Source organism: Cavia porcellus, unplaced genomic scaffold, assembly GCF_034190915.1.
Source record: "Cavia porcellus strain 051 isolate PalLab524CR breed Dunkin Hartley unplaced genomic scaffold, mCavPor4.1 scaffold_17, whole genome shotgun sequence".
NCBI lineage: Eukaryota > Metazoa > Chordata > Mammalia > Rodentia > Caviidae > Cavia > Cavia porcellus.
This window is the reverse complement of record NW_026947500.1, coordinates 53,248,335-53,276,044: the sequence shown is the minus strand read 5'-3', so window position 1 is coordinate 53,276,044 and position 27,710 is coordinate 53,248,335. Positions and strand designations below refer to the sequence as shown.

Below are 27,710 nucleotides of genomic sequence, written 5' to 3'. Positions count from 1 at the left end.
TTTCTTCATGGAGTTGTTAGAATTTATTTATTTATTTATTTTTTGCCAGTGAAAACTAAACAGTATAAGTGGCACAGGACTTCAAAACAAGAAAATAGAAAATCAGCAATGCTAATCATAATGCCTCTTGCTGCGTTCAAAATAGCTGTCCATACCTTCAGACATAGTAAAAATCAAACAAAACAGAACAGAACCAATGAAAACAAAACAATGAACACAATAAAGAAACTTCAAAACAAGTTAATAGTAAGTCCAATATGGCTACCATAGTGTATCTTTTTCTCTTTCAAGTAGCTTCCCACAACATTGGATATAATAAATCAAACAAACAAACAAACAAACAAACAAAAATGAAATAAAACCCAACCCAACAAAATAACGAATACAAAACAGGACTTCAAAACAAGACAATAAGGAATTAACAATGGCCAGCACCCTTAGAGGGAGATACCCCATAGATACTACATTGCATATTGTTATCTTCAGAATAGATGACGAGACTACCAGCTATAGGCCTACAAAGTCAGTGAAACACTGAACACTACAAGCATTAAGCTATATTTACCTCAATAGTTATCATCACAGCTTGTGTTTCTCCAGATCAGCCACTTGATTTTGGGGGTGGGGAAACCTTGTTTCTTCCTGTCTCCTAGCCTCTGCACCAGAAGGGGTTGGCATCTGGTTCTCCCACAGCACCTCAGACATGGAGCCAACTCATAGGGATGGTTTACTTCTTTGGCTTTTTTTTTATTCTTTTCCTCCTTTGCAGTCCATGAGCAGCACTGACTTATGGGAAAACACTGCCATTTAGTTTTTTCCCCCAGCTGCCTGCACATGGTGCAGACTCACAAGGAGGGCTTGCTTTCTGCTGACTTGTTTTAATGTTTTTTTAAAGAAGTAAAGGGATTATGAGGGAGAGTTTTAAAGCACACACTCAAGGAAATAGTGTAAGGCCAGAAAAAGCAGTTGCACAGAACAGGTAATATTTATGTTTTTGGAGTGGAATTTGTGAATTTACAAACCTTGTTTGCAGGAAAAAAGTGATGACTCCCCAACAGGGAAGACAGTAGCTTATTTTACAGAAGAAACAGAGTCAAGTAAACTATTTTGTATTTTTAAAGATTAAACATATTATCTAAAAATATTCTGTGATACTTTTGACAACCTGCCAAGATGTGGAGATGTGGATAACCTGAGATAACTCTGTGTCTTAGTCACATTCTTCTTAAAAGTACCACCTATAAATTATAATCTTCCTTGTCTCCTTCCTATCTTCTGTTTTGCTTCTGTTCTACCTGAATTTCAATTCCAGGGCTGTGATCAAACTCAATGATATGAAAAGTCCTTTCTCTGTAAATTTCAATGAAGCCAGCAGTATGCATGGCCACCAAGGAGCTATGGGAGTCAAACACTGGTGAGCCAGAAGAACCCCAATAAAAAGTGGTGTCATAGGTAACAACATTAGGGTTGTGAAGAATTTCCCTGAAACTGTTTTGAGTGTACATGTGGGCAAACTGAGGCTCAGACACTAATTCTCTCATATTTCTATCACACGTCTCTTTTCGCTCACTCTGAGGAATCATGACACATGCATCAGTGGACTTCCTTTCTCCTGCAGGATGCCCAATAATATACAGCAACCCATTAGCTGGTGCAGGGGCGATCCCACTGTAGAGTCCTGCAGGAACTTGCTGTCCATTTTCCTTGAGTTTCAGGACTGCATAGTCGAGATCTACATCAGATCTCAAACCAAGACTCGATGGAGAAGGAGTTGTGGTCTTTTAATTCAAACTCTTCATAACTGAATGTCACCCGAGCACAGTGGCTGATTATGTCTGCCCACTTACTGGGCTCTACTCCTTTTCCCACGATCTGATCTACCATGTGGTGTCAAGTGAAAATGTACGACCCGGTGAACATGAAGCAGGTGGCTGTACCCATGTAGCCATTATTGTCCCAGTGTAAGAATCCAACTGAGTCATTGAAATGTGAAAGGAGCCTGATTGTTTTAACAGGAGTAGAATTTTTGGTCTGTTTCCCAAAGTTTGTTCTAGGAAACCTAAGTGATGTTGTTCGTTTTTTTTCCCACTTGTTTTCACTTCTTTCTTGAGGTTTTTTTCTGATACTTTCTCTTTTTCTTTTCAAGCAGGAATGCTCTTCCGCAATGTATTCTTTCAATACATGGGTCTTCTTTTCACTAACTCAGAATTCTGTGTGGGCACCCTAGGGCTATTTCTAGTTTCAGCTTCGATCTTGAAGACCTTTCTCTCCACCTGACAGACTACTTGAGTGTTTTCTATAATGGAGTTCTTGTTGCTGATGAGTTTCCAATGGCCATTCTCCAGAAAAGGAAGAAATCTGTGGTCCTTGCACAAAGCCTCCTTGATGGTTTCTCCTTTGAAACTAAAGACACAGAGTTTGTTTCCTTCTTTGTGAAGCTCCTTACATTTAACAGTCCTTTTTATTGTCTACCCAATTGCATGAACATAAAATTTGACACAGTGTTTGATCTGTCTTGTCGGCCACATATTGGATTATCTTCCTTCTGCTCACTTACATGTTTGGAAAAGGTAATGTTCATATTGGCCTCATTAGGAATACAACTGAAGGGCATCCCTAGGTTCAGGAACCCTGTAATCCTTTCTGTGCCACATGCCAGCATTATTTTGCCTTGGTGAGACTTTACCTGTTCTATGATAGCCTCAAGACTATTGAGTGCCTCGTATAAAAAGGCCCTCTGATCTGGCCTGTGGATCAATCTGTGGGGTGTACCTGGAGGGGGAACAGGGATGAATAGAACAGGGGGGAGACAAAGAGAGATTAAAGCAAGTCAAGAGAATCCGATCAAGCCTCGTTTATTCAGGAAGTGGTCTCATCCTTTATGGGCCAAGGGTGGGCTAGTGGGACGGGAAGATGCTATGGGGTAGTTTCTGATAGGTTGTCGTCACGTCCAGTATGTGACATAAGCTGGAGAGGATTATGGTTAATGTAGGCAGGTGCATCATGTGCCCATAGGAGAGAGAGGCAGGGAGGCAGCAATGGGGTGGTCGTGCCACTCCCTACATCTCCTCCCTTTCTATATTATTTAATCAGGAGTATGGCAGGCCCTGTGAGGACAGCACCTGTCTTAGGTCAAGGAACCTAATTACGTGAACCCAACCAGGCCTTACCCGTCATGGGCTTGCAGTTCAGCAGTTAGTCCTGTGCCTGTCTTAGGCGGCCGGTGGGGTAATATGCATGTCCTAGTTGCCCGTCTCTGGCTGCCTGTCCATTGCCCCAGGGCAGTTAGGCCGCAGTGTCATATGGGCCACTCATGGGAATTCCTTCCCGGTAGGTTTGTTGATCGCCATCTCCAGCTGGTGGTAGTATACCTGAATGGGCTTTGCCATAAACACGTCTATCCAGTTATTAATGAGCATCATAATCCTCTGAAAAATACAAGGACCCACAGAAAAGAGAACAGGGCAGCTAGGGGACCCAAGATAGGGGTGCTAGGTAAGGGAAAAGTCCTCCCCACATTGAGGAGAAGGGGTTAGCAGCCATTTGTTGTCATCGCTGTTGAAGTCATTCTTTTATTTCTTGGAGATTGCCTCACACAACACCGGACCAATTGACATAGAAGCAACATTTTTCCTGTAAGGCAAGACAGAGTTTCCCCCTGCTCTGCCATGAGCAGGTTTAGCCCTCGTCTGTTTTGTAAGACCTCTGCCAGTGAGTCTAATTGGTTTTGGAGAGTTTTTATTGTAAAGGATAAAGCTTGAACATCTTTAGACAACTGGTTGGTCAGGTCAGCATATTTATCTAAGGCAACGGTGAGGCCAGCAGTACCCGTGGCTATGGTGCCAGTGATGCCCATTCCCACCAAAAGCAGGATCAGTGTTACTGCTCATTTTTGGTGGCCAGCAATGTAATCAAGTGTTGGCACCAGGACAGGGTTGCCTGAGACAATATCTATGTCGGGCAGGAGGGAAGCAGTTATGCATGTACCTGTCCAATTGGCTGGAATATAGTTATAGGCCCTATTATTACCGCAGTCAAAAATGTGTCCTGTCGGGGGGCACAGGGGACCTGTGTGATTGACAAATTGAACACAGGTGGTGGACAGGAGATGGCTCATATCTATAAGGGTAGAATCATTTTGGAGAGAGCCCGGTAGGCAGGTCATGGATATGTTGGGTGTTATTAATGGCTGGACTAGAAATGATTGGGAAGGTCTACAGGTAAAATTTTGTGGATCACGAGAGGGGTCAATTGTTGAGTTGAAGGGGATGGCTAAGGGCATAGGACTGCCTAAAGCCATGCACAACCAGCAGTCTTGCACTAAAGCAGGGTTAGTGAAGTTAAGTACATGGTGAGTGGCTGAAAGGATATCATAAGTTTGTGGATCTAAATCCACACCCCGTGATTTGGGGACAGCTAACAGATGGTAACTGATCTTTGGGAATAGACTGTCTTCTATTTCTTTTAGTTTTTTCTCAAAATAAAGTTCTCTCATTTTGTCTTGAGGACCTCCCCCATCTGAGACATGGATTGGAGCCCTCTTATACCAACAGACTGGTTTGTTGATTTTGCCTTTGCAGGAGGCTTGGGTGTACATGGGGCTTCCTGATACAGAGGAGTTGAGGCCCCAATCACCTCCAACTGCTGCCATTTTTATTTTTGTAAGTATGGCTGTAAAATAAGTGGCATTATCTAAGCCAGTACATTCTTTCTTTCTTCTTCTTATTATTATTATTTTTGTATTTTTACAGGTACCAGGGATCAAACTCCTGACTGCCTGCTTGCAAGGCAGGCGTTTATGCCACTGAGCTAAATCCCCAGCCCCAGCCAGTAATTCTTGTACAGCATCATAACAGGAGCTATGCATCTCTATCTCATATGACTTACACTCCTGTGGGCAAGGCCTTGGTCAGTTATTTTGTTTGGGTATAATTTGGGGTTTAGTTTTGCATTCCCAATTTTGAGTTAATCCCCCTGTAGAGGAGGGCCTGGCCATGAGAACCACTAAGGGTCGGCTGCCGAACGCAGGCGCCATTTGAAGAGCACCATGAGGCTTGCCAGAGGCAGGCGCCATCTTAGGGGCACTATAAGGCTGTGTAGCTCGGAGGGCCTTGTGTGACAGTCTCCTCAATCTGAGCATCTGCATGCTGCTGGGCAAGCAAGTCAGAGATTAAATTCCAGTATGCAAAGGTGGTCACTGGAACCTTTTGCTGGACCGAAAACCCTATCATACTCTTTTAGAGCATCTCCTACTCTTTTCCACCTCTTGGTATCTATAGAACCCTCTAGGGGGAACCAAGGGCAAACCTTATGAATAAATTGAAAATACTGCAATAATTCTTTTGTCCTAACCCTTAACCCTCTTGTCTTTAATGCCTTGCTAAGGCCTCCCACGAACAATTCATGTTTGCTCAATGCTTGACCCATGTCGGGGAAAGGGAATGAGGTTGCCGTTCACTCACCGTGACTCGGGCGGCACATCGGGCAGTCGTCCGCGTAGGCCTCGGTCCCTGATTCAATTTGCTTTTACTTCTAGCCAGCATTCTTGAACGGCTCCTTGTTGACTCCCCCGTGACAGGAGCCCCCATGCTGGGTGCCACTTGATCCGGCCCGCAGATCAATCTGTGGGGTGTATCTGGAGGGGGAACAGGGATGAATAGAACAGGGGGGAGACAAAGAGAGATTGAAGCAAGTCAAGAGCATCCGATCAAGCCTTGTTTATTCAGGAAGTGGTTGTATCCTTTATGGGCCAAGCGTGGGTTGGTAGGACAGGAAGAGGCTATGAGGTGGTTTCTGATAGGTCATCGTCACGTCCGGGTATGTGACATAAGCAGGAGAGGATTATGGTTAATGTAGGCAGGTGCATCATGTGCCCATAGGAGAGAGAGGCAGGGAGGCAGCAATGGGGTGGTCGTGCCGCTCTCTACAGCCCTCTCACTGTATGAGAGCTCATATTTCATGTGGTCGTTTTTATCCAAAGTAATGTAAATCTTCTTTGAGTGTGTGGTCTTGTCTTCTGGAATTTTCTTAGGAAGATAGCTTTCTTGACCCTGGGTACTGGTTATATCCCTTAGCCATTTCCTAGATTCTGCCTTCTTTTGAGGACGGTGGGTACCATTCTGCTGTTTTCTGGGCACCTAAAATTAAGTATTATGTACTTAAAAAGAGTGAATGCAACCTAGAGTTTTATTTCTCTTTTTACCATGAAATTCCTTAAGACACTTTGGGAAACTTAGAAGCAATCTTAAAAGGCGAGTAGATTGATATAATTATTTTTAATTTGAGATCCAAAATATAAACTGAGTTTCCTGTCACACAGGTCAAATAAATTCTACACAATGCTGAATTTTTCTGACAAAAGGTGGGGAAGAAACACAAGTATTTCCCCTTGTTGCTTAGAAATCCACAAACTTCATTATGGTATTTCAATCATATTTCTTACTTTTAACTATTTAATTTTTACAAATGTCAAGCACACTGATATATTACAATGTTGGCGACCACTACAAAGCTGCTCTGAGCTGGATTTAAATTTTACTAATTGGCTTTCTATGTTTATCTGTGAGTGTATCCTAGGCCTAGGCCCCTTGCCTGGCGACAGGAGCTGAATAATAGTAAGTGAATCTCTATAAATCACGGATCCTAACTGAGGCCTGTAGTGGCCTATGAGGCCAGAGATACTGCAAAGGGCAAGATAAGGCCACAACTGCGGACACTTGGCTCCAACTCCAATTAACAAGGTAGAGACTGTAGCTCCAAAGATTCCGCCTACAGTCTCATTTCTACGATGTCCTCATGATAACAGTGTTACTGAACTGACTTAATTCATTACTTAGAGACATCTTTGAAGCAATTTTGAAGCAAGGTCCTGCTCACTGCCTGCACTTTCCTCAGTTTCTCTGCCCTTTGTCCTTGGTCCTAATATAAGTGGACTGATCCAGAGAATCTTTTGTCTTTACCCTCAAAGCCTTGAGCTTAATTAAAGGGTTTTGACCCTCTTGGAGCCCTAAAAATCATACAATTTGTCTTTTTTTATTCAACCTCTGCTCTACATTCGTTTGGGAGATTGAGTATCTAGGACAGAACCCGATAACTGGTGCCCGAACAGAGAGTTAATATCTTTGGACTGGGAATTTATAGCCTGAATGAGTAACTCAGCCCACAGTGGAAAGTTTTGGATACTGAGGAGGCCGTTGCAGGATGAAAACTTTGCCAGGGATTCCTGGAGACAAGAGAGGGAAGAAAAATGGTAAGTCTTCCCACAGTGAAAAGCCATTTTTTTCTGGGAGTAAAATATGAGCAAGAGGTTTCAGCGGAGGAGCAGAGGTATTTAAAACTGCTTCAAAGCCTGCTTAAATGCTCAGGGGCTCATGTGCCAAAAACTGACTTAACAAACATGTTAAAAGAGGTAACCAAATATAATCCATGGTTTACTCAAACAGGCACTAAAGAGATAAATATACAAATCATTTCCCTTGACATGTTCTCAACTTGGTATCTGGTCAGGTCAGTTTTAAAGAGCTCACAGTCTGCAGGCTCTGATTCAGACACAGAAGGAAGAGCTCCCTGCTGAGGCACTTGCCACCAAAACAAATTCCCTAGAGGGACCTCAGCAGGAGCCAGAACCTTTACAAAAGGCTCTATCCTCATAAGGCTCTGTCCAGAATTGTGCACAGAAGAGGCAGCTGCAAAGGGAGCAAATAATACCATCCCTGCATGTTTCCCAGTTGGAATTGTAACAGATGCTAATGATCAGGAGTCTTTTATTCATAAGCCTTTTGAAATACAACTGCTAAAAAAAGTCTTAAACAAGGTGTGGTTAACAATGGAGTCCAAAGTCCATTGCTCTTACAAAATGTTTTAGATACATATCAATTGACACCTTATGATATCAAACATTTGACACAAACATGCCTGTCTCCCGCTCAATTCCTTCATTTTGATGTAAAGCTGAAAACTCTTGTCTTGGAGCAAGCTCATAAAAATAGAATAGGTCCCAATCCATGTCCAACAATAAATGAGGAAATATTTTCTGGGACAGAAATTTGGGGTCCCCCACCTAAAGGAACAGTTGGTATTGTGCTGGGAAAGGCTGATTTAAATTTAAAAGGAATAACTATTATGCCTAGTGTGCTTGATGGTGATTGTAGAGATGAAATACAAGTTCTTACATGTGCTATTGACATGTGAGTTTTGAACAGGGAGACTATATGGTGCAGTTGATTTTGTTACCTATAGAGAAGCCTTCTTTTGTTAAGTATAGACAGCTCAAGAGGGAGCAGAACAAAACTACAAAAAGAGAAATTTATTTTATACAGGAAGTGACTAAAAACAGACCTATATGTTTTATAAAAATTAATGGGAAATACATTGAGGACCTAATAGACACTGGTGCCAATGTGTCTGTAGTTACATTAGAACAATGGCCTGCCACGTGGCTGACATCCCTTATTGGACTCGGGACCTTGAGCACATTTTACAGAGTGCTTCACCTTTGTCTTATGAGGGACTGAACCAACAAAGGGTTTCTTTTTACCTTATGTGGCACCTATTCCAGTTAACTTGTGGAGAAGAGGTTTATTACAAAAGTGGAAATTAGTGCTGACTAGCAATTGTGATTTTAAAGCTGAACAAATGAATTCCAATTTGGAAACTGAACAAATAGATTCAAATCCTAAAATTAAGAAAATGATTATTAAAATGGGATAACAGAAAGGCAAAGGACTAGGAAAAAACTTACAGGGAATCAAAGAGCCTGTCAAGATTACACCTAAAGATGACAGGCAAAGTATTGGATATCAACAGGTTTTTTGACAAGGGCCATTGAGGCTTCTCCCCCCAAAACAGCTCTGCCTTTACAATGGAAAACTAAAGAGCCTGGTTGGGTAGATCAATGACCCCTTAAAAAAGAAAAGCTAACTCAATTACACAAATTAGCTGAAAAATAATTACAACAAGACCATTTAGAAAGCTCAGTTAGCCCTTAGAATATTCATGTCTCTGTTATTCCAAAGAAGTCAAACAAGTGGAGATTGTTATAAGATTTAAGAGCTGTAAATGCCTGCTTACTTCCTATTAGGGTGCTGCAGCCAGGACTGCCAAATCCAACTGCAGTTCCAAGAGCTTGGCCTCTCATTATAATTGATTTAAAAGGTTGCTTTTTTAACATTCTTATTTTTCCCACAAATAGACCAAGTTTTGCATTTTCCTTGTTTAATTTAAACTTAAAAAGATCAATACAGCTAATAACATGGAAGCGAGGTTATGCTTGTGTCTTAACAGGTGAAAGATCCACAAGATATACACAGCATTGGTGGGAGACACAACCAATGCTGAGGACAGCCTTAGGTGATGGCTCCACCAAACTGGGCCCAGAGACCAGGAAAAAAGACAAAGTGATCCAATGGAACAACATCCAAGAAATGATCTGTGAGGCTAGAGAAATAGTTACCAGAAGGGAGATTCCACCAAACCCTGAAAATCTTTTGGTTGCCTTAAGGCCCTGCTGGGAGTATCAGTATATATGACACCTGTCTCAGGAGTGGAGAAATGGACTTATATCCCTAATCCACTATTACTCAGACCCATTACTTGGGCAGATTCTCCACCTGAGATTTGTCATGAACTAGACTTGACTTCCTAAATTGTGCCATTACTAGGCCACTCGTTTCTGCATAACTCCTTTCCCTTATAATGAATCTATGCATCCTTGGGAGGACATAAAGAAACATATACAAGGAACTATCCATCAAAATGAGAAGGAGATTTTTGTCAATATCCCAACAAACCCAAAAATTTGACAAACAAGTTCAAGATTGAGACAAGTTTTCTGATGCTTTAGATTAAATCCATTCAACTGTCTGAAGGCACATTTCTGGCTTTATGTTGGTATTCTTGGAGTAATCTGTGTGTTTATCCTTATTTTACTCATAGTCTGTCAAAGAAGAGCCAAAACCGGCCGACTCCTAGACAACATTCAACCTTGTCTTACTCTGATCCAGCTGTTGCTACAAAACACAAGGGAAGAGATGTTGGAGACCACTATGAAGCAGCTCTGAGCAAGATTTAAATTTTACTAATTGGTTTTCTATGTTTATCTGTGAGTCTGTCCTAGGCCTAGGCTCCTTGCCTGGCAATGGGAGCTGATTCATAGTAAGTGAACTTTTATGAATCATTGGTGCTGGCTGAGGCCTGTAGTGGCCTGTGAGGCCAGACACACTTCAAAGGGCAAGATAAGGCCACAACTGCGGACACTTGGCTCCAACTCCAATTAATAAGGTAGAAGAGTCTGCAGCTGCAAAGATTCCTCCTACAGTCTCACTTCTACCATGTCTTCATGGGGCTGGGGATTTAGCTCAGCGGCATAAGCACCTGCCTTGCAAGCAGGCGGTCATGAGTTCAATCCCAGGTACCGATTTAAAACAAACAAACAAACAAACAAACAAACAAAAAACCATGTCCTCATGATAAGACAGTGTTACTGAACTGACTTGATTCATTACTTAGAGACTTCCTTGAAGTGACTTCCAAGGTCCTGCTCATTGCCTGCACATTCCTCAGTTTCTCCGCCCTTTGTCCTTGGTTCTAATATAAGTGGACTGATCCAGAAAATCTTTTGTCTTTACCCTTGAATCCTGGAGCTTAATTAAAGGGTTTTTAACCCTCCTGGAGCCCTAAAAATTATACAATGTCTCTTTTTATTTAATCTTCGCCATATACTCATTTGGGAAATCAGGGGTCTAGGACAGAACCCAATATTGCACTATATTTTTTCATGTTAGAACACCAAATTCAGTATGAATAAGTTACAGTGGTTTATTGTCAGGCATTCAAAATTACAAAACTTCATCCCTAAATCCTATGTAAAGGGGAAAATCTCACTCACCCTCTCCATTTTTTGGATGGAGAAACTGAGGGACAGCATACAGTTTTACGCGTGTCTTTTGTGAGATCACACAATACCTAGTAAATAAAGTAAATGCCAATACTCCTGTACTTAGTCTAATATTTTTCCATGTGATTATACACTTTTTTTTCTTAAATTTTGCACCCAGGATTTGCATTTTTATAAGTTGTTATCTTATAAGCCAGGGGTGGAGAGAAGGAATTGAATAATGGCAATTAATTACCTAGCAACAATGTAATGAATAGCTAAGAACCTCTGATTGACAGGTCTGAGAGATACCCTCTCCCTGACACATTGCTCATGGCAAGAGTGGCCCAGGCCTGGGTTTGTCTGCTGGCCATGCTGTTTGCTGGTGATGAGGATCTCAAGGCCAGGGCTGCTGTAGAGATCCGGCCTGAGGTCAGTGTGTGGCAGAGGTCAGCACCATGATGATCATGTATGAGGCTGAATTTCTTTTGTTTTGTAATAATATTAATATTCAGGGTTAGCAAGATAAAAAAAGAACAGAAGGTAATATAAATGTACTCTGGCTAAGCATACATATTCTTAAAGCTTCCTTTCAGCCCACACTGCCAGATGCATCCTGCTTTGCAGCCCTAGGAGTGCTGAGAGGGAACCCAGCTCCTGGGAAGATTCCTGCGACAATGCAGGTGCTGGAGAAAGGGAAAGAGGGGAAGCACAGACAGTTGTGGGCCCACTCAGTCATGGAGCAGGATGCCAGATACAAGCAGACCAAAGCCTGCCTTGCGTATTGCAGATACTGAGATGCTCTAGAGTTCTAGAACCAGATGGAGAGAAGATAGATTAAAAGCTTTGAAACTACCCTTTCAGATGCCTCGAATTTCTCAGTCTTCTTGATAAATTAAGGTGCATTTTAAACTCTGGAAGGGATCAGAAGACCCAGCCCTGATATTAGACACAGCCCTGTGTTCACCTTGGCAAACTTCAAGCCCAAGTCTTCATTCTAGCACTCTAGGACTGCATTGTCCATTCGCTTTTTTTTTTTTTGGTCTTTTTTCATTTTTATCGGTACCGGGGATCGAACTCGCGACCGCCTGCTTGAAAGGCAGGTGCTTATGCCGCTGAGCTAAACCCCCAGCCCCTGTGTCCATTCGCTTTTTGAAAGCAAGGTGGAGACAACATTCCATGTGCTCGCCTAACAGGCTTATGGATGGAACAGACAAAACACAGAGAGTGCTTCATACTTTACAGCGTCCTTCAAATACAGCTTTTTATGATCCAATATGTCAGCCATACTTGGAATGCCGTTTCCAGGCTGTAAAATACTCTCAACTTTCTAGTTTTTTCCAGATTACTCTAATAAGTTTTATTTTTTGTGGTTCTTGAAGAAGTATTGCAACAGTTTTTATTAAAAGCTACTTTGCTCTAGTCCTCATTATTTTTAAATCACAGTTGCCTTCTCTACTGCCACCTTCCAACACAGAAAGAATAAAAGACAGAGAAAAATGCTAATTTGTATAACATTACCAGTAAGCACGGCTATTTCTCAGCAGGAAGGACTATGCAACCCAGGGCCAAGGATGGCCAAGCTAATATCAGCACGTCCTACAGTCTCTGCAGACACACCTGAGGAAAGAAGTCCACGATTATCATATTGTTCTCTGTGTCTACTTTCCGGGACCTGGGCTTCTGACAGCTCATGACGGCTTGACGATGAAACAGATGGTTCAGCTGAAATCCTAATTTCAAAAAGGTCCAAGTGAGAGAACTATCTTTGCAGCTGCCATTAACTATAAAGGAAAACATTAACCAGGGTCCCACCCTTCCTCTGTCCCCTTCAGCTCTGGGCTTACTCTCCCGCATACATTAACTGAGCATGTAGACGGTTTATGTGTCAAGGTTAAACTAACTCCGACAGCAAAATCTCTTTTATGAAGAGCTGTTTCATGTTGGGTAGTACACTAAACACCATTTTAAACACATTTAAGTGTGAATCCTCACACCTACTGTGGACAACAGCTTATATCTGGATTTTTGTTTTTCAAGCAAGTGTGGCACAGAGAAGAGAGGTGACAGACTGAGTCCAGAGCTCAGAGCACAAGCAGACCTTAAATGTGGATGAAAATAACCCTACCTAGTGTTTGCAGTGTTAGGTGAAATAATCCAGACTCATAGGCTTAAAAATCATATGGTTTCTTCTAATGAGAAATCAAAAGAAGAATCAAACCATAGAGTAATAAAAAAGTTACATAATAGGAAATAGGGAGAGAGCTCTTTGGACCACAGAAAAGAGATCAAGAGATAGTGAAAGGAGAGAAGATGATAGAAGAATTAAGAAGTATTAGAGACTTGTGCCAACTCCCCACAAAGAGTGTAATTATTGGTTCCACAGATATGCATAATAAAAATAACAATGTTTGAGAAGTTAAATGTTATGGTTGATACATTGTGTTAATTTGAGAAGTTTAGAAGTTTAACTAAGAGCCTCAGCACAAGCCAGCATCATTTACTTTGTAAATATCCTCATCCTGTTTAAGAAGAGGGCACAGAGATTTTGTGAGGGCGACACCAGCCCTAGAGAGGGGGTGGTGGCCTGTGTGCGACATAAGGCAGGAAACGAGACTTTTGGGCACTTTTTCCTACATTTTGCTCTAGCAGCTGCCTTGAAGTGTTGCCAGGGTGCCACACCACCCTGCCTTGGAGCCAGCTGATTGTGGACTGAAACCTCCACAAACTGTGAGCTAAATAAACCTTTCCTTTCTTCATTTCAAGTGTGCGGTGGTTTTGTCTCAGCAAGGAGAGCAAAGTAACCAAGAAGTTAGGAAAAACAAAAAGTGTGTCACACTGATGTGAAATGCTGGTCTCCATTTAGGACGCAGATGGCACAGTGGTAAAACCACAGGGACATGAAAATCCTTGGATTGTGTCTCCATGTTGTTGTCTGCCTCATGCATTCTCCAGGGCCTCAGAGCCCAGAAGTCCGGGAATTCCCCTCAGCGCCACTGCCCAGGGCTCCCTGCCAGCTGGCTGTGCTTCCCGCGCTTGGGCTCTTGGGAGGTTTCATTTTGGCGCCCAGACTTTCTGCTGTGGGGGGAGGGGTGGCAGGGACCATGGCTGAGTCAGGCCCTTCAAGCTGTCAGCACCTGGAGACTTGGACAGGAAGCCCTGAAATTACATCCGTGTCCCCTTAACCGGCCAGTGCTCAGCTAGGTGCGGCCCAGGCAGCACCTCTAGCCCTGAAACTCTGCTAACCCGTGCACCTCTGTTCTCCCAGAACCCAGAGCTGGAGCAGTGCCACCTCTGCGCCTGGGGAGCATCGCGCGCCCTGGGGCACAAACCTGGAGCCCGGCGCAGCGAGGCTACATCTTACTGACTCAGAGCTCAGCCCTCTGGCCCTCCAGCCATCCGGGAGTCAGCTCCTGGCCTGGATTACTCAAAAAGACGGGTCCCCTTTCCGCCCGGCCCAGTTCTCTTGGTTTTCCCGAAATCGCCCCGGCTCCATTTTGCGGGGACCGCATCCTCACAGACTGGCTGCTTCCTACCAGCCTGCACCTGCCAGTGATTCTCAGGGAAGATTTCTCCCCGAACCCTGAGTCTGCCCAGGGACCGAGGGTCGACTTACCCGGGGGCCTTGAGTACCTGGGGACGCGCTCTTTCAGATGGCGGTGGTTCTGGGGCAGCGCAATGGCCCGAGTGGACTGAGCAAGGCGCGGGCGCAGATGCAGGAAGCCGCGAGGCGGAGTTGGGGCGAGGCGGGGAGCCCGCGCAGCAGCAGCAGGAAATCCGCTCCCGGCTTCTCTGCTTTGGGTTCCCTGAGGGTATCGGGAGGCGGGAAGCGCATAGTGTGGCGGGGCTGGGGCTGAGATTCCGGCATCCCCAGTCACTGGGGAGGGACCAGAACCAGGCCATTCCTCTAATGGGAGAGGCCTGGCAGGAGACAGGGATGCAGCGCCCCAGAGCTGGCAGGTGGAAGATAACAGTATGCAGCCTAACAACCTAACAACTGTTACATTCCTATCACTTTGTTTTAAAATCCTACATGGACGCTGGTTGTTGCCATTGTTGTGGTCGTCATTGTTCTTTTGTTGTGTATTAAATTGTTTGCTTGCTTCTTGATTTTTCTGTTTTTTTTTCTCTATAAAGTAAAATAAAACACAAGAAAATAGATAAGAAATGCGTGCCTCAAAGCTCAGGAGCAGAGACCACAGGAAGCTTGCGAGGCAGCACATTGCTTTCCGGGCAGGGATTGGAGGATCCCTGGCTACATGGGAACCAGGAATCAAACTCACAGGCTATCGCCTCTTATACAGTCCACGAACGACTGGGACCCTGGGGAGCCACAGGTCTGCACACAGTGCGTTAATAATGGGAAAGGTTTGCAGCGCAGACCCTAATGTATACACAAAGTTCCTGGAGGAGACAAAATCACTGTTCTTCCTCCATGGTTTCTCTAGGATTTGACTCGAATAATGTTAAAAAAAAAAAAAAAAAAACGCAAGAAACGCCCCTCCTTCTGTGTTCCCTGAATTACATAATAAAAATATCTGCCTAGCATAGCTTAAGAACCAGTGCAATACACAGCCTTAGAAAACTCCAGGGTTCGGGACTCACTCAGAGGTGGAGAGCTTGCCCCGGAGGTGGGAAACCCTGGGTCCAGTCTCCTTTAACAGAAAATGAAAAGAAACCTCTGGTTGCCTCCAGGCCACTGTAGCTTGAACCCAGGCCTTCTCACTAAGCTACGACCCCAGGCCTGTATTTTATTTTATAACTATTTTAAACTTTATTTTATATTATTACAATATTACAATTACATTGTGTAATATATTACAATATAAATTATATATTATATAATTACATATATAAAATATAGTAGATAACATATTTATTATATATTATTTATTATAATATTTTATTATATTAAACAATATTTTATTTTATATCTTTATTTTAAACAGAGCCTTGCAAAAAATGCCCAGGCAGCTCTAGAACTTGTGGTTCTCCTGCCTCAGCCTCCAGACAGCAGAGATTACAGTGTGTGGGCCTCCTTCATTTTATGTCCCTTTGTCCTTTTGAATGGAAAAACACTAATTGCTAATCTTGAATGTATTTTATTATTACTATGGTCTTACATTTCTTTAAATACTTACACAAATATATACATTAGTACATATAGGATTTATATATATTAAAAGCAACACATTGCTTAATTTTGTGGTTGACTCTTGCTTTATTATTTTTTCCAGTGCCTTATGATGCTAATCCTACATGAAGGAATCCTCCATTCACTGGCATAGTAGACAAAATATATTGAAGAAATTAACCATTTGTGCACATATGTGTGCATTCGTCCATAAACACTAGCACAGGTCCTGGAGGAGGTTCCCACCTGCATGTGTGTCACATCTTCCAGGCACACACTCACACTTGCCCCCCTTGAGTAAATGCTGATTGACCATTTTAGGTACTGTCAGTTTGTATTCCAAAAGGATTGTGTCAATTTGTACTGCTAGCAGTGGGGAATGCAGGACTTCATTACTTAACAAGTTCACTTAGATTTTGTGTTGTCCAATTTTTAGTGTTGCATAATTTATTGGGTGAGCCATAGAATTTTGCTGCTGGATTAAACACTTATTTCCTGAATTTTTTTTTGTCTTTTTTGACATGGGGTCTCACTATGCAGTTCAGGCTGGCCTTGACCTCATTTGGTAGCCCAGGCTGGTCTCAAACTCACAGCAATCCTCCCACCTCAGCCTTTCGAATGCTGGGATTACAGGCGTGAGCCACCACGCCCAGCCTTTATTTCCTAATTATTAATGGAAATGAATGTTTTCTTCTCTGTTTTAGTTACTTTTTCTCACTGATGAGACAAAACACCTAACACTCAAAGATAAAGGACAAAAGGTTTATTTCAGTTACACAGTTTGTAGAGGTTTCAGTCCATGGCCAAGTGGCACAAAAAAACAGGGTTGTATGGCAGAGGTGCAAAGCAGAAAAAGTTCATGGCAGGCAGAAGATGGCAAAAGCAGCAAGATACAGGCAAGAAGGGAGGGCCACAGCTATTTCTGTCCCTTGCATCTTATCCCTTAGGACAGGTAGCACTCCCACCCTTAATCCTGGTGTCACATCGTAAATCAGTCCCAGCATCACATCCTTGATCACAGCAGCTGTTATGGTTTGTGTCTAGATTTCCCCCAAAGCCTCATGAGGTCACAGATTTTTTGGAAGCAGCTGTATCTGGAGCTTGCGATGAGTCATTATGCAATGCTGGGATTAAGGGTGCTGGGATTAAGGGAGGGTGACTGCTGGAGTGGTCCACTAACTCAATTGGTACCACCCTAATCCGAGATAACTCCATATGATATACAGCTATTGGCTCGTCTCACTCTACCTTGTTGCTTTTCTGTCTTCTGCCATGAACTGTTATTCTCTACCATCTGACACCCAGACTCAGAGACAACTGCTTATGGAATACAACCTCTACAAACTGTGAGCTAATCAGTCTTTCCTCCTGTAACTTAGGGTGTCAGAGATTTTTGTCTCAGCAAGTAACAAAAGTAAGACAGAACTATAAACCTTAGAACCAGACTCCAGCATAAAACCCACCTATGACCACACAAGCCTGTGGGGGAAAACAAGACACAAGCTATAACATTCTTCTAATTTTCTCTATTCTTTTTTCCTTCTACCTCCCACCTTCTCTTCCAACCTTTCTTTCCCTTTCCTCCTTCCCTCTTTCCCCTTCTGCCTTCCTTTTTCCATATTGATGATTGAACTCAGGGCCTTCACTGTGACCCATGCAACTCCAGATGTTTTCGAGGGAAGAATGATAAGAGACTGAGAAAAATGAAGAAGAGAGGAAAGCTGAGGTCAAGTGGAGTCCTCACTATCCTGATGGGAGGAAAAGTCCTGCCCTCTCACTGTAGGAGCACTTATTTACATATTTAACAGCTTAACCTGATGCTCTATTGCTTAGTAATCTGCATGCATGGTCACCCAAGGCCCTGCATTTGGGGACCTAGAGTACCTGTTTCTGTAGCTCACGCAGGCAGTCTTTGTGTTCTTATTTGGCTGGTGGCTGCTGCAGATGTGAATTCCCAGCTTCCCTGGCTCCCAAATTTCACACACTTTTTTTTTTTTTTTTTTTTGTGGCATGAGATGGGTGGTCAGATGAAGCTCGAGAAGCTATATTTGGAGAACTCTGTAGATTTTTTCATCTTTGACCCCTTTTCACTTAAAGTGCAGTCCAAGATTTTGAGTTCCTGGGTTTCAAAATGTAAACACTGACAGCCCATTAATCCATAACCTAGTCAGTGACAAGTGTGGCCAGCATTGGTCAGGTTTCAATGCTTTGAGCTTCTTTTATAGCTAACATTTACTATAGGATTGTACTACGCAGAGCAGGTAAAGACGAAACCTGAATTAGATACAGTGATTCCCTTGTTAACTTGTAAGCGCAGTTAAGTCTCCTTAGGAATTAGCCTGGAGGCTTGCATAGCTCCTCTCAGTCCTTCTGTCTGTTTCAGTCCTGGGATGAGGCACTGGGGTGCTTCACCATGTTGCTGTCTATGAAAGATTGAGAGCATTTTTCTCCTGGTGACTCTCCTGAGGCACACCACATACTTACATTCACGTTCATTTGCAGGCTCACAGTCTCCCTGATCAGGAGATCAGGGACTCGCTGAATATTGGATGACACAACAGAGGTTCTCTTATGTTCTACATCCTCACTGACCTCTCAGAGCCAAGACCAAAACATTGGCTTACCTCTCAGCCCATCTATCTTTCTAATTTTTGGTCTCTGAACATCACTGACTGAACATCCAGAAGAAAAGACTGATAATAGTACAGTGTGGTAGAGACAGGAAGCTTAACATTACTATCTTACCTAAATAGGAAGCACCCCAGAACATTAAATGGAAATGATACTTTGTATCAACTGTTGATGTTTTAACATTCTAATACTTAATGGAGTGTTAACAATTAAGTATTTTACAGAGAAAAATTAGAAATTAAAATCATATACAACATTATAGCTGAGGACAGTGACAAATGCCCCACTCCAAGAGAATAGCAAGCTCCAGCTGTCCAGAGTCTCTGATGGGGTGTTTGGAACTGTCCTCTGTTCCCAGCATACACAGCAGGATCCCTAGCTAGACCTGTGTGTGGCCAGTATTGCCTGAGGTTTGTGGCTCTGTTCTGAGAGGACAGAATGTGGGGTCCTTCTACTGCCAGGAAGAAGCACCTCAAGGATCAGATTTGCCCTGTCCCTGCATACCTTCTGGCATTGTTTACTCATTGGTAAACTTGGGAGCTGAGTCGAGATCCAACTCTTGCTTTTGTTGTGAATGTTTTTATGTTGTCTAAAAAGCTTTTAAAAAGTTTTAATGTTGTCTAAAAAGCTAGAAAAAAGGTAATTGATAGGTAATAAACAGAAACAGAAAAACAGAGAAACAAATGTGTTCAGAATTTGACAGTATTGGATCAGTAAACCTTTACTGCAAAATGTTTCCATTAAAATGAGATTATATTCTAAAAAGGGGAGGACAAACTGGAGCCCTTTGTCATCCCAAGTTTATATAATGATAAAAAGTCAGTGTTGACCATATATAAAATATATTTGCCTATGAAAATAAAAATTAAAAAGGACTGTAATTCTTAGTCCCATCCAGACTAGAAGCCATCAGCGTTCAGAATTGCTGGACTTCTCTTCCTCATCCCCCTTTTTCTAAGGACCCTCAGGGCCTTATTTCTCTTTTGGAATTTGTCTTCTCCATTCATCACCCCACTTCGGATGACTGCCAGCAGATTTTTCAGGTTTTGTTTATAGTAAAAGAAAAAAAAATTCATGTTTTGGGATAAAAAGCAAGTGTACATTCCAAATGGTTGTGTTTTTCGTTTATCCCGCCCTGATCGGACAACCAGAGGTAAAAAGGCTCTCGTTCAGTATTGCCAGTTGTTCTCAGAAGCCTTTAAGGGCTGCCAGAAAACCCAGCAATTTGTCCAAGTAGCAGAGGTGAGACAATTAGATGATGAGTCTCCCTCGGGGTTTCTGGAGAGATTGCTAGAGGCCTATTACATTTGTACACCTGTAGACCTGGTAACACCTAAAAAGGCAAGGGCCATTAATAATACCTTTGTAACTGTCAGCCCCTGATATTAAGCAAAAATTGCAAAGGCTTAAGAGATTTAAAAAAAATTAGTTAGTTATTAGTTATTAGAGTTTGCTTAGAACTGACTCTTTCCTCCCAGCTGGTGCAAGCCATTCAACAGATTCCAGTTCCTGTGACTAAAAAGCAAATATGAGAATTTCTAGGAGCCATAGGATATTGCCTGCTTTAGATTACAGACTCACGAGACCAGGCTTTTCAGCAATTAAAATCAGCCTTAACAGAAGCTCCAGTTCTGGCTCTGTCAAAGTTGCAAAAACCTCTTTCTCTCTGTTGATAAAAAACAAGGGATAACAAAAGGAGTCCTGACTCAGAGTTTAGGACCATGGCAAAGGCCTATTGCCTATCTTTCCAAGAGACTTGATAATGTGACAGCCATCGCCTGCAGATGATTGCCTCGGTGGCCCTCCTGGTAAAAATGGCCCAAAAGGTGACATTTGGACAAAAACTTTTAATTATCTCCTCTCATTCACTGGAGACTCATCAAAGCTTCACCGGACGGATAGCTGCCTATCAGGCATTACTTCTGGATCTGACTACCATCAGTTTCAAGGGGATAGTGTCTTTAAACCCAGATACTCAGCTGCCTGATGATGACCTCTCCTTGCCCCTCTGATCATTTCATGGGGCTTCGACCAGACGACAGATGAGCCACTGTCCGGAGTTCCATCATATTTCTCTGATGGAAGCAGTCACATATATCAAGGTAAGCAGGTCGTGGGAGATGCTGTCACAGACTCTCAGATTCTATGGGAATAAACCTTAGAGCCAAAAACATCAGCCCAATGGGCTGAACTCATTGCCCTCACTGAGGCCCTCAAGTTGTCAGACTGATAGCAGATATACATTTGCTACTGCCCAGGTTCATGGGGCCATTTATCAAAAATGAGGTTCATTGACTTAAGGGGGCCAAAAGATAAAAATGCTCCCCAAGTTTTGGATTTGTTAGCTGCCATTTGGATGCCAAGGAATATGGCTATTAAATAATCTAACAGACGCAGCTACCCAAAAAGCAGCCACAAAATCAGTGGGGATTGAGACAATCCCAGCATTGCTACTGATTCTACCCACTCTGTCAAAGCCCTTTTACACTCAAGAAGACTTACATTTGGCAGCTCAACTCCAAGCAAGGTCTGATATCCCTGGGGGCTGGTACCAACTGCCTGATAATCGAGTCCTCCTCCGCGAGGCCTTGAGATAAAAACTCATCCAACAAGCTCATCAGTCCACTCACATGGGAAGATCAAAACTCGCTGCTCTTTTTTGAGATCATTCCTTTATCCCTCAGTTGTCAAAGCTTACTCAGTCTGTGAGCCTTAGAAGACCTCAGTGCCAGTTGGTAAATCCTAAGCAACCACAACAAATGGAAACCACTTGGCATCATGGGACTGTGCCTGAAAAATATTGAGAAATAGAGTTCACAAAAATAAAAAAGCCTGGACTTTAAGGAAATGAGTACTGGTAGATAGCTTTTCCTACTAAGTCTTGAGTCAGCCCTGATAGCAGTTTCCCCAATTTGGCCTCTCTTTATCCATGGGGTCTGACAATGGCCGAGCTTTTATAGCCCAGATAACTAAAAAAGTAACCCAAGCTTTGCAGATTGATTAAAAACTCCATTGTGCTTACCAGCCTTAAAATTCAAGACAAGTAAAAAAGATAAACCAGACTTTAAAAATGGTAATAACTAAGATGACATTAAAAACTGGCGAGAACTGGATGAGTCTCCTTCCTTTGGCCCTCTTGCATGCACAATGTGCCCCCTATGTTACAGTTGTTTCCCCTTTAAAGTTCTATGTGGGAGACCTCCTCCTCTTATTCCTAAGATTTCTGAGAAAAAAAAATTAGCTGATCTGGCTAATCAAGATCTTGTTAAGTTCCTCCAGGCCCTTCAGCTAGCTCTGACTTCCATCCACCAGTTATTCCGAGAAAAACAACCTCTGCCTGCAGCCCATCCTGAGGATGAAAGTGCTGCAGTGAAACCTAGGACACTACTCATCAAGAGACATCACCATGAGTCTCTCAAGCCCTGGTGAGAGACCCTTACACCATGGTCCTCAGCACTCTGACTGCCATCAAAGTCACAAAAAAGCCTGCCTCGATTCATCATTGCCACTTCAAGCCAGTTCTGGCCTCTGACAGCTATCAACCTACAGATAAGTGGACTGTTGTTCCCTCCAAGGATTCTTTAAAGCTTAAGATTGCCAAATGTATCTGATAATCTTGTTCTTAAGTGCTATTCCTTATAGAGACCCCAAGGAGATACCTTGTAACCCACTGTTTAAAACTCAGAATTACTGACTATTTCACTGGTAAATTATTGGTAGTCAATGCTACTGTCTATGAGATAATTAAGATAGATTTATGTTCCCTAGTAGATAACATCCCAGCAAAAATTAGACAAAAAATGTTGTTGGGTTTGCATGTCATGCTGTCTGATTGGTTGCTGTTGTACTCTAAGAAAATAGCTTCGTTATATGTGTATTATAGCAAACCTGCAACGTGGCTTACTAAATGTGTTTTTTTTATCCTTTTTCCCTAACTGATATGTTAAGTGACCTAATTGATATGTTGAGCAATACTCTCCTCTGTAAAGAATTGCAAGAATCTCACCTAATTGATATGTTAACCATTGTTGTCCTCTACAAACTACAGAAGTTGTGCTAAAACAAGCTAACAAGGGTTGTTAATCACTGTTAGGCGCTTCTATTCTCCGCTAAAGAGCTAAAGAAAACTAGAATGGCCCATTAATTTACACTTGTTTAAATTAACCTGCTTGTGTCCAGAGAGATTTGCGTATCAGTTTAACCCTTTACCCTGACCTTGACACATAACCGCCGTTTTCTGTTCTGTATGGCGCCTTATTGCCTCCCTCTCCCCTCACCTATCTATCTAGGCCATAAAGAATTTGGGTTTCTGGTGACCTCTTCCCGACCTGGTGGTGATCTGTCATAAAATGAGCCTACCCCAATTTTAAGAACTGTTTAGCTTCAAAGAAATTACCAGGAAATACTATGGCCCAAACCCCAATCAGTGCTTTCCTTTTGTTCTGTATGCATCAAATGAGTTAGATATCAGACCTTTGTAAAACTTAAGTTTCAGCTTCTTGTAACTCTTGACCCCTTCGCACCCACTAGCGAAAATGAGCTGTCCTGGGATAATTAACTTCTCCACTTCCTTCTCCAAATATTGCTACAGATGTGCCACTCCGATATAATGTCAGTCTGTAGGATGGGAGTAATTTGAGAAACACCAGGAACTCCCGAGATTGTCAGAGCTAAGTGGACAGCAATACAGTTTCCAGACTCGGGTCAACAAGTTTGATGGCTCTGCAGGTTTCTTTGCCGCCCCCCCCCTTTTCCTCCAGCCTCTTTTTAAAGTCCTCCCCTTCATTCTCTGGGGGACAGTCTCCAAATTGGCTCCCAGAGACTGGTCGCCAGGCCTGGAAATAAAGCCTTTGCCACCTAAATTTTTGGTCTCTTGCCTCCTTGGATTTTATACCGGGGTCCCGAGTTATAACAGTTGCTAATAGAGACTTACAGGGACCTATGTATTCAAAAAAATTACAGTCCACTGGCTGGTATCTTTGTCCCCAAAAACAACAGCCAGCCTCTGATCATAGGTGTTCACAGTCCATAGAGATAAAATACTTTAATAGACATTGGGGTTGTAAATTTGCATTTCCTTGACAAAAAAATAAAGGGATTCATTACCTTTTTCCTCACTCTGGAGACCCAATCTTCTGTTCTCCTCCACTAGACTTCCTGCTCCTGAGACCTTTTTGCCCTCTGAGATTTCTGTGACATCTCTAGCCCCTTCTTGCCTCTGGACATTGCTTATGACAAATTAACTTTTAAATTCCTGCACAGACACACCTTTTGTTGGTGGGATGCTAAGCCCCTGCTCACACTGGACAATATACAGGGTGCTTCAGGAACCTGTGTTTACTCTGCCTCCTACTCCTTGCACACTTCCCCTTATGCTGCACTCTGTAATCCTACCTCTTCAGCTTTGATTTATACTTTTACTATCCTGCTAACAACACCTTGTTGCTCCCAATGGAGCCTGGTTTGCCTGTACTTCTAATATAACTCCTTGCTCCGTGCATCATCTGTTCACCCCCAGTGTATTGGTACTCTAGCGATAATGGTAGAGTCACTTGTTCCCTAGCTTTGACTTAAAGAGTCCAGTAAGAACAACAACAAAAAAAATCCTGTATTGTTACCTGTATTACTAAAGATTGAGATAACAAGGTAATAGGTTTAAGAGTGTCCAGCCTGATAGTCAAAAGACCAAAATTATAGACACTTACATGCACTCATTGACCAAGATTTAGCAGACCTTAGTGACTCTGTCTCCAAATTAGATGATTCTTTAAGTTCACTGACTGAGATGGTTTTACAAAACCGGTGGGGTCCAGATCTCCTGTTCCTAAAAAATGGAGGCGTCTGTCTGGCATTAGGAAAAAATTGTTGCTTGTATGCCAATCATTCTGGGGTTATCAGACAAAGTATGGCCAGCCTTAAAAGGCAGCTACAGGATCAAGAACAAGCCAGACAAGCTGAACAGAATTGGTTTGAGCGATGGTTTTCTCTAACTCCCTGGTTGACAACATTAATCATAGCAGCCTCCAGACCTCTGTTAATCTTACTTACTTGTTTAACAATTGGACCTTGCATTATAAACAGATTAGTAAATTATGTCAAAGACCAGGTTCAAACAATAAAACTCATGGTTTTAAGGACACAAGTTTATAAACAAATACCACTGCTTGAAAATTCCAAGAGCCAATGATTTGGATCACTGACAAAAATCAGTGGGGAATGTTATACTAAGATGCTAAAAATTAAAATAATTGATCAAAAGATAATTAACAAAAATAGTTACTTAAAGATAGTTATTAGTAACATTGTCATTCTGTACTGAGCTCATTACCCTAGTAACCAAGCACCAACCACATAGTTATAAATTAACTGACTGCGTTGTTCTGCTGTTCTGTAATGCGTCATCCCCTCCCCCCAGTGACCTGTGTGCTATGTCAACTTTTGTTCCTCTTGTAAGAGACAAATGATGCTGTGTCAACCATTGTTCCCTTCATGAGAGACAAATGTTCCTGGAATTGGCAGACCAAGGGCTATGAATTGGCTAACCACCCACTGTGAAATGCCTCTGACCTCAAGCAAAGGGGAACAAAGGCCCACCTTATTTCTGTTTCTCATCACTATGTACTTAATGATCAATGAGCTAATCATAAATGAGCTATAAAAATCAGTCAAAACTCTAACTCAGTTGCACAGCTTTGCAAATTCCATCTGAACTGTGTCGCTGGGCCAGCTAAAATAAAAGCGCTTCTTTTAAAAAAGACGTCTTGCCCTGTTTGTCATCTTGGAGTCTTGCCCCGGTTTTCATCATGGGGCCCTGTTTTTTGAATAGAGTACAACACAGCACAGGCTTAGGTGTGCAGGGGGAGCTGACCAGAGCTGGGAGCTGCTCTGCCTGTTCTGCTTGCCTGGGCACCTGGGGGTGGTGGCGCAGAGCTCTGTGTCCAATACTAGTGTTGGGGAGCAGTCTCTGCGTGAAAGGCAGACTAACGTGGGTCTTGGAACCCAAGATTTTCTGTTTCAGAACAGAGCAGGACCTATGCCTTTGGTATCAGGCGAGTATCGAGAGGTGAGTGAGACGGGGATGAGGTGATCCTGGAGGTGACCAATCTTCAGTATCTCCTGGAAAGGATCTTTGTGACAGCTGAGGAGGTGGGAGGAAGAGGCCTGTGTGCTCTTCCTGAGCAATGTGGGTCTACACAGAGGAGTTGTGCTCACTGCTGTTTTTGACATGCTCAGGCCTTTACTGAAATTAAAGGGGTATTGTGAAAATCCAAAGAAAACTAAAATGAATGGAACAGACAAAGATTACTCAAATCAGAGTTATTTCTTAAATCGTAGGCCCACAGCCTTTTGGCCATGAGGTACTGATATTCCAGAAGAAAGTTTTATCACCATGGGGTGCAAGTTTGGGGGAGAAGTTTTGGTTAGGGGAGTGCTCACCCTGGCTCCCTCCAGCACAGAGCTGGCAGCAGCACTTACCTACTCTGAGAAGTGGGCCCATCATCTGCTGGAGGACAGCTTCTTAAGGGACAGAGCTGGTACTGGTAGGTCCATAGCTGAGGTCAGGTTTCCTGTCTTGAATCTACAACTGTGCCAGGCTCATGAATTTACACAATGCAGAATAAAGCATCATGGCTGAATGGCAGGGAGTTAAAAAAATGAAACTAGAGGTTTGTAATGGAAAGGGGAGTCAGAGAGAGCAGGGAGGGGTAGGGTACAGAAGAAACATTGAGGTGTGTTAGGTCCACGTACCAACTCCACACAACAAAAGAACTTCCTGGGTGTTGCAAACAAGAGCCATTAAAAATTAAAAATAAACACAACACACACAAACAACTTTGCAGCACACACACACACACACACACACACACACACACACACACACACGGTATGACAAAGAAGAGACATGGAGAATGGTGTTACGGAAATGGCCTAGTATGTCCCTTACTATAAGTAAGGAAGATTCGCATCTACTTTCCACCTTGTAGTTCAAAAGAGGGGACTGCATTTCCCTGAAAATGTGCGAAATTTGCTCTAAATGGAGCATCTGAAGCTGGCTAATACACCATGTGCTGTGGTATTGTGGAAATTCACTCAGGCAGCTGCATGAGCAATGTTCTCTGATGCTGCCTGAGTAGAGGGGACATATGTGGGGCTGCCTTGGGAAGTCACAGGGGTGCAGAGTGACCTGGTTGGGTGGGGAGGTGTCACAGATGGTTGGAGTCTGCGTTTGTTTTGAAGGGCAAGTGTGAGAAATTTGCTTAAGTGTGGTTTGCCCCACCCATGAAGAAAAAGAAGGCTCTGCAGTGATTCCTGGCTCCTGACTTGAGTGGATAAAATCTTCCCTTTGGAAGTCTAAGAAAAGACCCTTTGTGTGTGCCAACAGTGGAATGTGTGTGTGTGTGCATGTGTGTCTGTGTGTGTGTATGTGTATAGGTAGTAGGGTTCGTGTGTATATTGTGACTCTGTGATACTTCGGTTTGGAGATATTAATCTGCTCATAGAAAGAAAATAGCAAATATCCTGGGAAGCTCAGGAAGGGAAAAGGCTGGGACACAGTGGAGAAGAACAGAGATCACAGTGAAGCAGAGGACAAAGCCAAAGGGAGACAGGGGTTTGGGATGGTGGCTGTGTTAGCATACCGCTCAGGGCCCACAGGTGGCAGCAGAGCACAGGCCGGCCGAAAAGAGGAGCAAACCTCTTCTCTATTACATTATACAGGGCCATGTCCCTTCCAGAGTTGGTGTAGCACTCTCAAAATCTTGGCCTTCTTTTCTACAGGAAGAGGATATTTAAAAAGTACCATGGCTCCCTACTGAGTCTCTTAAACTTCTAAATTTTTCAAATTGACACAGTGTATCAAAGATAACAAAGGGAAAGGATGAAAGCACATGCTTCTCCAAAATACCTTCAGGTATTAAACACAGGAAAGTGTTTCAGGTGCACAGAAACACTGGATCCCCAGATTTGTTTAGAGCATAACTTCCCTGGGGGATGTGGTCAGTGCAGATGACTTGGTATCAACCATCACAGATAACATGCTAAGTCCTGGGGGGCATCACCATTCAGGTGGAA

General features: G+C 42.9%; 1 protein-coding gene and 1 long non-coding RNA gene across 2 annotated transcripts; both read right to left on the bottom strand.

The window, feature by feature from the left end:
- On the bottom strand, nucleotides 1–27,362 carry LOC106026347 (uncharacterized). The gene is made up of 5 exons (XM_063229089.1): nucleotides 27,278–27,362; nucleotides 15,157–15,196; nucleotides 14,490–14,902; nucleotides 5,463–5,635; nucleotides 1–3,428 (listed from the first exon to the last, which is right to left on the bottom strand). The coding sequence occupies exons 1-5, from the start codon at nucleotides 27,360–27,362 to the stop codon at nucleotides 3,312–3,314; spliced, it is 828 nt and encodes a 275-aa protein (XP_063085159.1). The 3' UTR covers nucleotides 1–3,311.
- LOC134470980 (uncharacterized) lies at nucleotides 5,703–12,503 on the bottom strand. Its single transcript, XR_010040271.1, has 2 exons — nucleotides 12,395–12,503; nucleotides 5,703–6,137 (listed from the first exon to the last, which is right to left on the bottom strand). It is a non-coding gene; the product is annotated as an uncharacterized LOC134470980 (long non-coding RNA).
- Nucleotides 27,363–27,710: the final 348 nt, after the last annotated feature.